Source organism: Chinchilla lanigera, unplaced genomic scaffold (assembly GCF_000276665.1).
Source record: "Chinchilla lanigera isolate Chin_1 unplaced genomic scaffold, ChiLan1.0 scaffold00022, whole genome shotgun sequence".
In the NCBI taxonomy this organism is placed as follows: domain Eukaryota; kingdom Metazoa; phylum Chordata; class Mammalia; order Rodentia; family Chinchillidae; genus Chinchilla; species Chinchilla lanigera.
The window spans coordinates 27,498,477-27,513,190 of NW_004955423.1; the positions used below are offsets into that span (position 1 = coordinate 27,498,477).

Genomic DNA, 14,714 nt, shown 5'->3' on the forward strand with positions numbered 1-14,714 from the left:
CCAAATCAAGATTTTTAGGAATTGTACTCTTCAGGGTAAACTGCAGCTTCAGGGTACAAGCCCAGTTTATTATTATTGCTTTTCCTTTTCCTCTCTCAAAACAGCAAAGCCAGGCGACGCCCTCCACCTACGAAGGGCCCGCCCCTCCCTTCTCACTCGCAGAAGGCCCTCTTTCACAACGGAGCAGCCTGTGGGAACCCCACAGGAACAGCCCGCTGTCTCACTGGGAGGGCCGTCCTTGCCACTGGACAAGGCTACAGCACAGCTCGGCGGATTCCACAGGCGCCTGCGCCCCACACAAACGCCCCCGCTCCCAACAGTACAGCACCTCAGCTCTCTGAGCTCTCTGAGCACTCCACTCTTGAGCCCCTCCTGTGTCTGCCTGTGATAAATCCTTCTGGTATCTCTTTTTTAAAAAGCAAGTGAATAGCTGCAACTGATACAACTGGTCCACTTGAACAAACTAAGGAGTTGCCAGCTGGAACCTCCTGTTCCCTCGGGGCTGAGGGTGCAGCTCAGTTAGAGCCCCTGCTTACATGCATAAGCCCCTGGGTTCAAGCCCTAGCACCAAAAAGAACAAGAAGAGAAATGAAAAGGAAAGGGCCACTTCCTGTCCCCTGCGTCGGGTAGGAAGAAATGAGTGCAGGGAGGCCAAGTGCAGTCCACTTTTACTGCTCGGCTTACAGTGCAACTCTTGATGGTACTCTCGGCCACATCAGCAAAACAGCACCTAGGTGACCTGAGGCTTGGCACTGCTTCACCAAGAGCATCAGCAGATGCTGCTCATCAAGACTTGCCCCCAGCCAACTGCCTAGCTTAATATCTGCTTCCTCCATACAGATAGCTGGTCTGACTAGAACTTTAGAGCAATTTTCCTCATTTTCAAAATATTTCATGTCTTCTTTTATAGATAAAGTCAAAACGTCCATCAGCAAGGGACTCTACCCTAACTCCCATTCTTTCAACTCCAGCTTGTCTTTTCTCTTTTTCACAGCTCTCATCTGCTAGCAGATTGTCGTGTATGGGCAGGATTACAGCAAAAGCCTTTGCTACGTTGTAATGCATAGCTCATCGAGTGCCTACCATGACACACAGCTCGGCCTGATAGATAATGCAGTCAGAGCTCCTATGCTTGGGGGTGAGCATGCTGAGACTCGCAAATTCAGTGACCTGTGAAAGGATTTAAGGCAAGCCGGTGACGGGGGCAGAATCCCAGCCAAGTCCCCTGCTGCAAAAGTCTTCAGTAGGTCTGGCCCCTGGCATATGTTGGGATGCTCACAGCATGTCACAGGACCCCAGAACTCCTTTAGTACTCACCCTAATCACCCACAACCCACCCGACCAGCCTACCCCAACCATAATTTTCATTCTGTTCTCAGGACAGTGAAGAGGCAGAGAAAATATCAAGTGTCAGCTTTGAAAACTGCCTCACTGGAGAATAGTGCTACTTTCTTACTTCCCTCTGGGAACGTGCGTGAAATGTGTCTGCATAACTTCTTCAACAAGACCTGCACCTATCAGGTTGGCCGTGGTCTGGGGACACCCGGGGTGCTACCTTGGGCATCGGGGAGAGATAACGCACAGTCAGTTTTGTGGTCCAGGGTTTCCATTACCTGTGGTCAACTGCAGGGTGAAAATATTTGATGGAAAATTCCAAAAATACACAATCTGTAAGTTTAAATGGGGCTTCATTTTGAGTAGCAGGACAGACCCCCCACCTGGGGTGTGACTCAACCCTCTATCCAGTGTCCACACTTTGTCCTGCCAATTCCTGGCCTCGGAGCCATCTGTTACCGGAGGGACCAGGCTCAGGTTCAAGTGAGCGTATCCACCTAATAATGACCCCAGCAAGTGCTGCCAGATATGCAGATGCAGGAGACAAGAGCTTCCTTTATGTGAGTGTGTGTGCAGTGGATTGACAACTGGTGGTCAACTTATAACCCCCAGCTGAACTGAGGAAGTATGGTGCTGGGTGTGGGAGGCCCACTGGAGGATTACTGCCAGCAGCATAAGAGGTAGAACTGGAGGAGGAGAAAAAGGCTGTTGGGAGCCGAGAGAGGCTGTCGGGAGCTGGTAGAAGCTGTAAGGAGCTGTTGATTCTCTTGGAGGAGCTCGTCACGCTGGCTTTCCTGATGAACTTGGCTGTTTTCATCCTCCAAGGAGCTTGGGACCTAGTTGGCACTGAGAATGGCTTCGGTCCACTTTGGGGAGCTCCGATCCTCACGCTGAGCATCACTTCCTGGCTCCGCATGGGAAGATGGTACACTGCCGGTCTCCTGAGAAGCCTGCTGCATTGGCTTCCCTGATGGGAACCTGGCCATCTTGATCATCGGAGGAGCTTGGGACCTCACTGTTGCTGACGGTGGCTGTGGTACCTTTTGGGGGAGCTCTGGTTCTGAGCGTCGCTTTCTGGCTCCAGTGCAGATCCCTCAGCCTGCTAGCACAGATCCTTCATCCCACTGGCACAGACTTCCTAGATTCCACCACTGACTTTTGGGCCTCTGCAGTGCAGATCCATGAAACAGGCCTGCATGAGATACTGTTACGGGCTCTGGGCCTCCAGTTGGACTCGTGGGAGGCATTGTTATGAGCTCTAGGTCTTAAACTGGATTCATGCAGGACATTTTTGTGGGATCCAGGTCCTCAGCTGGATTCCTTGGTCTTAGTATGTGGACAGATTTCCTGAACTCTTTTGTATATCATTCTTTGGGAGACTATTATAAATAATCTTAAAAATAAGTGTCCTGTATTATATATTGTTCTCCCCTTGCAAAAATAACCCCCCAAACCAACAGAGTGTGAAATTACAGTAAGCCACCTGGAGAGACACAGTCACAGAGCTCTTTCACAGTACACTTTGTAACTGCTCTGTTCCATGATTACTGTCGTTGATCTCCCTGTGCCTAATTTACATCTTAAATGCCATCACATATATGTAGAAGGAAGAACTGATGGCATACATGGGGTGCAGTACTCTGCTGTTCCCAGCAGCCTGAAGGTCCCAGACTGTCCCTCATGGCAGGGGGAGGAGGTATCACTGTGTGTCAGTGGAAATAAAGCAAAATACAGAAATAAGTTGTGTGTTGCGGCTGATGTAGGAAACCCTCTGGGGAGCCCCTCTGTGTCCATCTTCTTGGCTGCATTCGGTCGCCAGGACAGCAGCAAGCAGCCGGAAACAGTGGGGGCTGGCCAGAGCAGGGGCCCAGCCAGAGTCCTACTGTCAGGAGGGACAGGCAACCTGAGGAGTACCGGCCCTCCCAGCGGGAAGCACCCCTCTCCAGCACCGCTGCTCCCTAATTTCTTTTCCTTCTTTGCATTTTCCTCAGTAATCAATTTCTCCAGTCATGTTCACTTTTACTTCCTGGTCTCACAGCATTTTCTCGGCAGGAGTTTAAGATAATCTGGCTCAGCACAGGGATCCCACATGAAGCTTTGGCACAGCAGTAACAAGAGCTGCAGGGATACACAGTAAAGGACTGTCGGTCCTTCTAGACAACACCCGCAGGAATATAGATTTTTGTGCTAAATGTTCCAGTGACACAAAGGAAGCAAAGTGTAACTACAAAATCCCCCAGCCAGAAGGAAGACCAGCAAAAATAAAGCTCTGGGGCTTCCCAGCAGGAAAAAGAACGACCCATGGCTGCTACATAATGGCTTCTGCAGCCAAGAGCCCGAACCCAAGGGCAGACGCAGGGAGGTCTTTACTCAGATGTGCAGACTCCTCCACAACGAGGAGCTCAAAAGTGACCGTTTTTCTTCTCTGCTCCTTGAGAGATGGCTGTAGTTCACCAACTGCATCCTTAAGGTGAATGCAGAGTGGCGCCGAATGCCAAGAAGATGAGAGAATACAGTAGCGTTACAGTGTGAGAGGGGTCTGATGCAGTCATGGTTTGTGTCTGGATGTCCCCCAAAGCCTCAGGCAGTGGGGGGCGGGGCTTTTCCGAGGCGGCTGGATCTGGAATTTGTGATTGATTCCAGGTCCAATGCTGAGATTACAGGTGTGAGTGCTACACCTGCCCTGGGGCAGGTGGCCTGCATACAATATAAGGGACAGGAAGAGGCATGTCCCTCTCTTCCTTGTTGCTTTTGGTATCTTCCACTGCCATGAACTGCTGCCCCCCTGCCCCCACCAACCCACCCTGCCTTGTAGCCAGCGACTATGGATGGAAACCTCCACAAACTGTGAGCTTAATAAACCCTTCCCCTTCCCCTTTTAACTTTGGGTACCAGGCATTTTGTCTTGGCAACAAGAAAAGTAACCAAGACAGACTCTTTAAGCTGGTTCTGCCTGAGCTGTATTCATCTATACCTGCATCTACACTGACACTACAAGCTGAGAGATTCCCTTACTATCTTCCAGGGAAACAATTAATCCAGAACCCAGGTTTAAGTCAGAGGAGCCAGGGTTGCCCATCGACCCTGCCTCTTTCTTCCCAGCTTCCTTAGGATGCAGATGGGGATCCAGACAGTCCTCTCCCGGGGTGCTGGAGAAGCTAACAGTCGCACAATTCCCAAAACAGCCAGTGCCAGCCCCTGCTGCCTTCTTCCTCTGTGAGTGAGCCCTTTTTGTGGAAGGCAGACCCAACACTACCGGTTACTTGGGGACAGAGTCAGCCAGTCTCTCCCTTCCAGTGCTTTGGTGGCCAGAGGGCTGCGTTTTGTGTGTGAAGCTGACCACCTAGATCTCCTGGTGACTCCAGAGCCGTGAGCCGGGGACAGGGTTGACACTTGCTAGCTGGGGTGCAGGGCAGGGCCATCCTCAGGACCTCCTTACGACATTTATTTTTGTCAGGTTTGAACAACATGTTTTCAAACAGCTTACCTGAGACTTGACTGATATACAACAAAGTCATATCTAATATGTAAGAGTTGCTATGCTTTGTTCCACTGCTGCAATAAAAATGTGATCAATCTACTTTTGCATTATTAACTATTAAGAGTCTATCTCTGATAATGAAATTATAGGGAAAAATAAACTTATTGTAATTTTGAAATCCTCTGCTCTCAAATTACTGGTTCCACATGGGGGTATTTTATAACACGGGCCACTCGAGCTGTTGTTATTGCATTAAGAAACACACTTCATAAAATCACATCTGGGTATGGTAGGTAATGACCCAAAAGAGACAATCTAGAGGATACAAACATTCCACTCTAAATTACCAGTGATCTTATCTATGGATACAACATAGTTAATGATTTACTTACTACCGTGTGCTACTTTTGGAACACATTTAGGTCGTCAGGAGAGTCCAGAAATTTAATTCTCTGGGCACAAACAGCACAGCATGAACTGCGGCGCTCAGGCACGCTTTGGCACGGAGCAGCCCAAAGTGCCGGCTGGTCACCTGGCTTCAGCTCTTCTTCTCAGTAAATGGCTACGACCAGACAGCACGCTCCGACTGGACCCGCAGCTCTTCTTTGTCCCCAGTACACAGAAAACATTTGTGCTGTGATTTAAGCCCCGCTGAGCAGGGCCACCACTGCACCGAGCTGTCACACCGCAGGTGCCCACAGGAAGGGGATGCACCTCCTACTTCCTGACACTCAGAAGCTTGGCAGCCACGTAAGAACGCCCCTTCACCCAAGGGTTACCCTGGCCACCCTGCTCCCGGTGGGTGCTGCACCCCATCTCTGCGGTTACCCCCCGCTTGCCCCCCCGCAGCTCCCTGTCCCCGCACGCCCCTGGGGAAGAGGAGGAGCGCTGCCTGCTCTTTTCCGAGCACAGCACTGAGCACAGGCCATGGGTGTGCTGGGCCAACTGCTCAGGGAGAGCCAGCCCTCTAGGGAGGTCCCCTTCCCTTCAGCAGGGCACTTAGCCCAATTATCGAAGGAAGCTTCTGGAAGCCAATTCAGTAAGCAACCTCATCGCAAAAACAAAAACAAAAACAAGCCACGAGCTTGGCGAGGCCCAGCAGGTCGCGTTCCAGTAGGTCGTGCTGTGGGTGACAAGCGTCCCACCCCAAGTGAGAGGAATTACACAACTCGAAACCGAAGCCGCTGTGGTGAGTGAGCTGCCTGCCTGTGTCTGTGACTGGGCTCCCTGTTGTCCCCACGTGGACGCTTTCCCGCAGTCCTCAGAGCACAGTCGTCACCAGATCCTGTCCCGCACACTGTGACACTGCCCCGCTCCGAGAAACCGTGTTTGTCTGGCACTGAGCAGAGAGCTTTCACTTCTGCCACTGCTTTTCCATGTCTTTTCCCATCTGCTCTTCTCCGCTAGGCCGGGAGCCATCTCAGGGAAGGGACAGGCTGTCTTCATCTCCCTTTGTGCCCCACAGACACTCAGAGCACGTCAGCTGAATGAATGAGCAAGCGAATGAGCAAACAACAGCAGACTAAGATCAGGGTGGCACTGACTGCGCCTAGGAAAATGAGGACGAGCTTTCAGATCACATGAACCCTCTGTCCCGGCTTCTTCATCTCCATCCTTCTCCTGATGGAAGAGCCCACCTTGACTCGGTATGACATGACGTGACGTGACGTGACGTGACGTGACGGGAAAGGCCTGGGCCGCGCCAGGTCCAAGTCCTTGGGTTTTGCTGGCTCTGCCGCCTTTTCACAAAACTGAAGCGCAGGCATGCTTGGGTCTCCCTCCTACCTGAAGAGAAGTCTGATGAACAGCCCCATGACAGACTCATATGCAGCCCTGCTCCTTTTGGAACGGATATTAAAAACAAGCGCCCTGCCCTCCCGTTTCCAGGAGTGTTCCCTTTTTCAGGCTCTTAAAATATTTTGTGAGAAATCTTTATGCAGGCAGCAAATACACCCCCACAGCCAACAATCTGCTTCAGTTCTCTCTATGAAAAATGCTCCGAAAAGGTGGAAGAAAACACGCCCCCTTCCCAAACACCGCCCCGGATGCTGCCCTCACCTCCAGGAGCTCGTCTCCCACACGCATCCTCCCGTCAGCAGCCGCAGGGCTCCCCGGGTGGATCCCCACCACAAAGATGCTCATGAGGGACCGGTCCTTGTTGCCTGCCAGGCTGAGGCCCAGCCCCTGCCTGTCCTTCTCCAGCTCAATGATGTGCAGCTCGCCGGGCAGGTCTGCATACCTCTGCCTGACTTTTTCTATAATAAAAAGAAAAAGAAGGAAGTTTAAGAAGTTAGAGAATATCTGACTCTATAGGAAGAGGTCAGGGCTTCCTGCACAGCTGTGCGCCCCAGACTGGGTGCCCTTGGGACGGACCCTTAGGGCCTGGGCGCCTGTGGTCTTGTGAGTAAGGTGCAGTTACAACCACTGCATCCCCCAGCCTGCGGGGGTCTGCTCAGCTCAACGCAGGGAGACCATGGCCTGCCCTTCCTCCCCCAACAGGCAATGAGAGCACACATGGAGCGACAGCACTGTACCACGCAGAGGGCCTGGCCTGGACACAGAGTGCTAAGTCAACAGCCACAGCCTCATGCGCATGGATTTATGGTTCCACAAGAAAGAAAATCAACACTTCAAATTGTAATTACGCTTACACAGGCACTTATTCTATACACACAAGTATGCACCTTTGCAGTGTGGGACTGAACTCCAGGACTTGTGCACGTTAGGAGAGCTCACTACCCGAGCCCCTGAAACACAGTCCTTAAAATACACAAACGGCACAAAGTAAGCGGCTCAGGGGAGCAGGAGCGCGGGGAGTTTCACAGCAGATGTCATGTGAGGTCTAACTCAGCCCACAGCCCTTTCACTCTCTCACAGCTGTGTCACTGTGTTTCCCTCAGGGCTCCAGTCACTCTAAATGGGTACTTTCACCCTCACTTCAAGGCCTTGGGAAGGTTAAGGGACCACGAGGGACCGCTCGTGGCTCAGCAGAGCTCTCTCTCTCTCCCCTGCTCTGACACTGGCGGCCCTAGTAGGGTGGGAAGCAATCGGCTCAGTGGCCAAATAATAACTAAGAAACAGATTCTGACCACTGTGGAACTCAGCCCCAGTCAGGCGCCTCCTCTGCCTTACACTGCAGGTCTCAGGGCTGCAACAAAGCTCAGCTCAGCTCAAGATGTCCTGTAGTGGACAACAGCCAGGCCACTGGCCACTGCGCCAGCCTGGGTGGCCAGGATGAGAAGTGAGCAGCAGGTTTTGACTGGTGAAAGCGAGCCCATGCACACACTGCTTATTTTAGAAAGAGAGTGAATCTGCTTTACGAAGATTTTGAAGAGAATCTTAAAGGACTTGCAAAAACTTGTTAGTAAAGAACACAGTTCGCAAAATACAGTAAGATGAAGGGTCTTGTAACAAAGCCGCAAATAAACTCAGGGTGGCTTCACTGGCCAGCTACTGGGAACAAGACACTAAAGGAATGGGCACCAGGAGGTGGGACCCCAGACGCCCACACAACACCCCTAACACAGAGGCTAAACAGTTAGCTGTTTAAATAAAAGCTCCAACACCCCTGATGGCTAGACACCAAGCAAAATGTTAGTTTATTAGTGAGTGAGTCCTCATCCATTGTGCTAGCTTTTGGAATTCAAGGAACTAACCTGGCTGGAAGAGATTTCCTGAGTGTAGTCCTGGCCACTGCCTGGGATCTCACGGGTGGAGAGGACGGGTGGGCAGAGCTGGTGGTAACCGCGCGGGGGGCAGGGTGTAGGGTGTAAGCTGGGAATTCCGTGGGTCAGGGGTCAGGATAAAGACTGAGGCTGACAGCAACATGTCTCCAGAAACAACACAGAGGCACCTGGGCCCCAGAAGGGCCCCAGAAGGGCCCCAGAGGAGGCTGGGTCTGAGCGTGCAGATCCCCCCACCCCACTCACCTGCTCCCGCTTCCTGGACTTGCACAAGGTCAGTAAAGGGAATGTTTCACTGCCAAAAAAATAACATGAAGCAAGAGCTCCGACACAGTCCCAGAGTACAGCGAGGTGCACCATCATTAAAAAGAAAGTAAGTGACGACTTTAAGAAGATGTAAGATCAAGGAGACAGATACACAAGAACCCTCCAACTCACAGAAAAGACACAGTTTTGAGCAATCGTACCCAGAACGCTTGGAGAAACTGACTGTGTTTTGGGCCACAAGAGGAACCTCAATAACAGAAAGAATCCAGATCATACAGGCTTGTGTTCTTGGACCACAGCTCAACAAAACCAAAACGCTGTAAGATAGTTTTTAAAATCCTCCGTGTTTACAAATAAGTACTAATAAAAAGCCTAAGATATAAAAATTACAATTCTAGGTTTCCAACTTGACAAAGCAGAACTTGGAAAGCTAATTCTAGTGTTGAATAATTCATGAGACAATAGGAAAAGCTAAAACAAGATGTTAGACATGATACTCAAAGAGTCAGAAAAGGAAGTATAAAGCAAATGCAAAGAACAAGAGAAAAGCAGCAAATGTAAAAGCACCTATTAATGAAATAGAACTACCAAAACCAAGCAAAATGAAATAATACAAAAATACCCATAAAGACCGATAAAACCAACAACTAGTTCTTTATTTTTTTTCTTCTTTTTCTTTCTTTCTCTGGTACCAGGAATCAAACTCACAACCTTGCGCTTGCCAGGCAGGCACTGTGCCACTGAACTAAATCCCCAGCCCCCAACAACTAGTTCTTTGAATATTACATAATGTATAAATGTACTGAAACGTCACATCACCCCCTTAGTATCGATAATTTTGTTTTTAGGTAGCAGTTAAAAAAGAAAAATTAGGGGCTGGGGATTTAGCTCAGCGGCAAAAGCGCCTGCCTGGCATGCGCAAGGTCGTGAGTTCAGTTCCCGGTACCAGAGAAAAACCAAAAAAAAGAAAAATTAGTTCTTAGAAAACAGTAAAACTTCAAAAACTGAAAAAGAAAAAAGAAATGATGCAAATAAATTACAGAACTAAAAAGGAAGTAACACCTGGCAGGTTTTTTTCAGACAAAATGATTACGGATAGCACTATCGATATGAACTATATAGTGGCAGAGTTAAAAATATGTACGGTACGCATATTTCTCAAAAAATGCAAAAGGCACATTTACTATAAGAATAAATGTAAATCTGCAATAGATTAGTAATTTTTAAAGAAACTGAAACATATAATATTCCCTTTCATAAAAATTCAGTGCTAGATAGTTTTATACTTCAATTCTGTAAGATTTCAAGTTAAAATTTTCCTCAGTTGTTCCAGAACATGCAAAGTAGTTTTTTTTTTTTATCAGGAATCAAACTCAGGACCTTGTACTTGCCAGGCAGGCACTTGTGCCGCTGAGCTATATCCCCAGCCCTAAAGTAGCCTTAAAAAATCTCATCTCACTTTTTGAGGCTGGTAAAATTATTATAATTCCCATAATAGATAAACACACAAAAAGAGATTTCCTGAGCGGGGTCCTGGACACTGCCTGGGATCCAACGAGTGGGAGGACGGGTGGGCAGAACTGGTGGAGACCTCCAGCAGGTGGGATGTGGGGTGTAAGCTGGAAATAAATATATACTTATATTTATGATCACTAATGTAAAAGTCTTTTTAAAAAGACTAATTTAATCCAATAGTATATAAAAATATTTAATTTGACCTCCATGTGACAAGTAATACTGACCATTTTTAGACCATGAAACTTCTTATGATTCAACCTAAGAAAATATGATATGGAAGGGTGTATCCCAGGAATGTGAAGACAGTTAAATATCAGCAAAGTTTTCAAGAAAAATCACATTACTAAGCTAAAGGAAGTTCAAAGATTATATTACAAGTGGATAACAGCATTTAATTATACTGCTTAAGATTAAAAATTGTTGTTGGAAAATCAAAATAGAAAGGTATGCTCTATATCTAAATTTACAGATAGAAAAATTATATAAAAAGCTATTTTCAGTATTTTAATCTCACAGAGAATTAATATCCAGGGAAACTCTACAAATAAAGCAGAAAATTATGGCACTCTTGATAGAAATCTGGCCAAGCACGTATGTTCAGGTGATACAGCATCACAAAGATACGTGACATACTCAAATTCATAGTAATTTTACAGTTGCAAATGCACGTGAGATGATGAGGCAGTCGGGGTGCTCACGCAGCCTTGTCTCTCGGTTTGTGTCCGGTCCCAGGCCCCTTACATTCCAGCACTGTTCCCCTTCTCTGCTTCAGACACCATGAACTAAGCAGCTCTGCTTGGCCACATCCTCTTCTGTGACTAGCTTGCCCTGGGGCCAGCGATCACGGACTGAATCCCCTTACAGTGTGAGCCAAATTACACCTTCTCTTTAAATTATGAGTTTCAGGTACTATGTCCGGTAACAGGAAGGGTGACTAAGATAGGAAACTGGTACCAAAAGCTGGGTCCTTGCTCTGACTGTACCTGACCATGTGGCCTACAAGCTCTTAGGGCTGGTTTGTGGGAAGCATTTGGAAAGGTTTGAAAATGTTGCTTAGAGAAGCAGAGGCTGATGGGTGATTCTGGTTGGACAGCAGAGACCAGATGCTGATAAGAACAGAAAATAAAGGCCAGGCTCAGGAATTTCAGTTGGGAATAAGGGGTCCACTGGCAGCTGGACTACAGGCCATGTGTGTTATGCTTTAGCAAAAATATTTGTGTACATTTTGCCCGTGTCCTGAGACTCTGCAGGAGATTGAGGTTAAGGGTGGTGAACTACTTGATCTGGTAAAGGAAATCAAAGGCATTCCAATGTTTGTACTGTGGCACACTTATTACTAAGTTCTTTTAGTCAGATTTATAGTGAGAATTAGGGGCAAAAAACAGGACAGAAAGATTTGAAAAACTTCCATTTTGACCCGGAAGGAACCATATATAATGGAATGCAAAAGCTGTGGGTCAGGAAGGCTTCCTTCCAGATTTCTTTATTTTGAGACAGAGTCTCACTATGTAGTTCAGGCTGGCCTTGAGCTCACTATATAGCCTAGGCCAGCCTTAAATTCATGGCAATCCTCTGGTCTCAGCCTCCCGAGTGCTGGAATTACAGGTATACACCACCATACCTTGCTCCTTCCAGATTTCAAAGGAAGGCCTGAGAGGCCAGGCACAGAGCTCCCCAGAGGGCGGCTCGTGAAGCTATGGGAATGAAGCAGAGGTGCAGTGCAGGCCCCAGGCAGTTGGAGATGCCACAAACAGGGAATGTGTGCCAAAGAAAACTGCAGCACAATGGAGAAGCTGTGTGGGCTGCAGCGAGCGAGCCCCCCGGGGTGGCACCCCAATCCCTTCAGAGCCTGTACTTCACCGCTGTGTCCCCCAGATGCTGGAAATGGAGTAGAGGACTTAACATCTGCCCTGCTGGGTTTTGGTCTTGCTTTAGTCCATCCCTTCCTATCCCTCACTCCTCCTTTTGGAATAAGAATGTTTACCATGTGGCACTGTACCTGGGGATTATGTAGCTTGTTTTTCATTTTCATAGAGGTTCACTACTAAGAGTTTGTGATAGGTCTCAGAAGAGATTTGGACTTGGAGTTTTGAAAACTGCCAGCACCGTTGAGACTGGGAAAGGAACTGTGTTTCTAGCTGTGTGCAGGACAGCTGTGTTGAGTCAGATAGATTTATGAAGCAGCTGCTGCCTTCACTGGGAGACGAGGCAGTGTTTAAAGAGGTGTGTTTGGGCGGGAAGTTACGAGGGGTGGTGCAGGTGGGAAGGGAGGTGCTTCAATATGACTGGCTGTGGAAGCAGCCGGGTGGTTGGTGGTATGGAGGCCCACCTGGGCCACTCCCTGTGAAAGAAGAGCAATTGTCTCCATTTTGGCTAAACCTGGCCCTATTTCCATGTATTGATGTGTGTAGCGCTGGCCAAGGCTTTTCCTTATCCCTTCAATTGGCTTTGAGCAATGCAAATCGGTCCAGCAGAGGTGCTATATATAGTCCTTGAGGCAAGGCAACAGGGCAGTGTTACCCCACCTTTGTAGCTCCCAAAACCATGTGTGAGCCAGGGCAGGATGAGAGCCAGGATCCACCCTGCTGGCTGGGATCGAGCCTTGAGATGCGAGGCTATGACATCCCAGGCATAAAAGATTGCATATCAGAGCTGAAGCAATGATCCCAAATATTAGATACTACCTTGAATCATGTTATGCAGATTACTCTTTATGCACATCCTTCTCTCTGAATACTGCACAGGGGATTTCAGGCCTCCTACCTTCCCCAGCTCACAGCACTCACCTACTTCCCATCACTCACAGTCACTCATCCTACAGCCACTCCTTTCTTCACGAATTAATAAAACCTGGGTTCAGCCCTGGGTCGAAGACTTTGTTCTGGTTAGCCATCATCCTAGCTGGACTTAGGACCCCCTTGGCTCCCCACAACTACAAATACGCCTTAGTGTCTTTATTTTCGCCATGGATTGCACTGGGAGTGGTAGATCAGAATTAACTTGATAAAATTCCCCTAACTTTTCCATAGGATTACAAATGTAAACTTCATGGACGGAGACAAGGATTGGAGGGCTTGCTGTAGTGCAGCCCTCTGGGTGTGGGCTGAGCCTTGGGGTCTGTGTCTGCCCTCTCCCCTCTGCTCAAGCCTGCTCCCCTGCTCTGCTTCTAGCCACCACACCCTTCCAAGGGAAGTTCCTGCCCTGGGACAAAGATGCAGGAATATTGCTAAGACCTTTTAATCAGCTTTCTCCTTTCAGGCTAAAACCCACCTTGCCAGTAAAATCACCTCTGCTCTCCAGTGTGCAATGAGGCTTCTGCTAGACAACTTGCCCGAGGCCACCCAGCTTGAAGCCAAGGTCACAAGATGCAAACCCAGCTTTGTCTTGTGTGTCTTCGCAGGGCTCACACAGATCTTTCTAGGCTTTTACTTCTTCTTCTGCCTCTTCCTCTTAGAGTATAAACTGCAGCTGTCTCTGCACCTACAACAGTGCATGGCAAACATTATCTGCAGTCTAACCCTGGTGAAATCATGATCGAGGATCTCTCAGGTGCTCTGCTGCTCAGTTCCGACACTGCCCCACAGTGACACACAAAACCCATGGAACACCTAACACTTCAGATGCACACAGTTTCCCCCACAGACAATGCATTCCTTCTGTTAAACAGGGGCTCTGGGAAGGGCGGGGCAGGGCATCTAAAGGAGTAGAGACCTGTTATGCACATGTATCAGCTCCTCATGATAATGCCATCATTATGTACTGCAAACACACACTACTAAACGTTAAAATTAAAAAGAAAGATTATTTTTAAAAAACAGGGAAAAATGAAAAAAAAGCATTCTGGGAAGCTGAGACAGGAGGATTGCAAGTTTGTGCCCAGCCTGGGCAACTTATAGTGACTAAGGGAGATCATGCCTAAAAAATAAAAATAAGAACCTGGGTTCAATTCAATTTCTAGTACCAGGGGGGAAAAAAAAAAAAAGCATAATTTTCTCTTACATTTGTTTTCAGAATTAACAAAACCCATTAGTGCTGTCAGAAAAACAAATTACTATGTGAACACCTTCTTTTAAAATCCACTCTTTGGCCCTGGGCATGTATCTCAATGGCAGAACATGTGCTTAGCATTTACCTGACCCCCGTATCCAACACCCGAAATAATAAATAAATGAACAGAAAAATCCACTCTGTGGAACAAAGAAGACTTGAAAAGTAAGAGGCATGCAGTTTATCATTTCTCAGCATCATAAAACATGGAGAAGAAGACAGCAGAAGTGCCAAGAGCCCCATGACAAGAACTTCAGTAGGGTTTTTATCATTCCCATTTTCAGGATGAGGTTCCTACAACTTTTATTCAGACTCAGAGCCAGAAGAAGTGTGAAAGGCAACAGGTTCCACTCCTCAGACAAACACTTAGCATGGGTTCCTCA

At 48.1% G+C, this 14,714-nt stretch overlaps 1 protein-coding gene across 7 annotated transcripts in view; it reads right to left on the reverse strand.

The window, feature by feature from the left end:
* Inadl (InaD-like (Drosophila)) overlaps window positions 1-14,714 on the reverse strand; it is a 228,732-nt gene that overhangs the window by 90,143 nt on the left and 123,875 nt on the right. For all 7 annotated transcript variants that reach the window (XM_005385344.2, XM_013514443.1, XM_013514444.1 and 4 more), the window contains one exon: window positions 6,875-7,071. In XM_005385344.2, coding sequence (XP_005385401.1) covers window positions 6,875-7,071 — 197 coding nt within the window. The remainder of the gene's footprint in view (window positions 1-6,874; window positions 7,072-14,714) is intronic.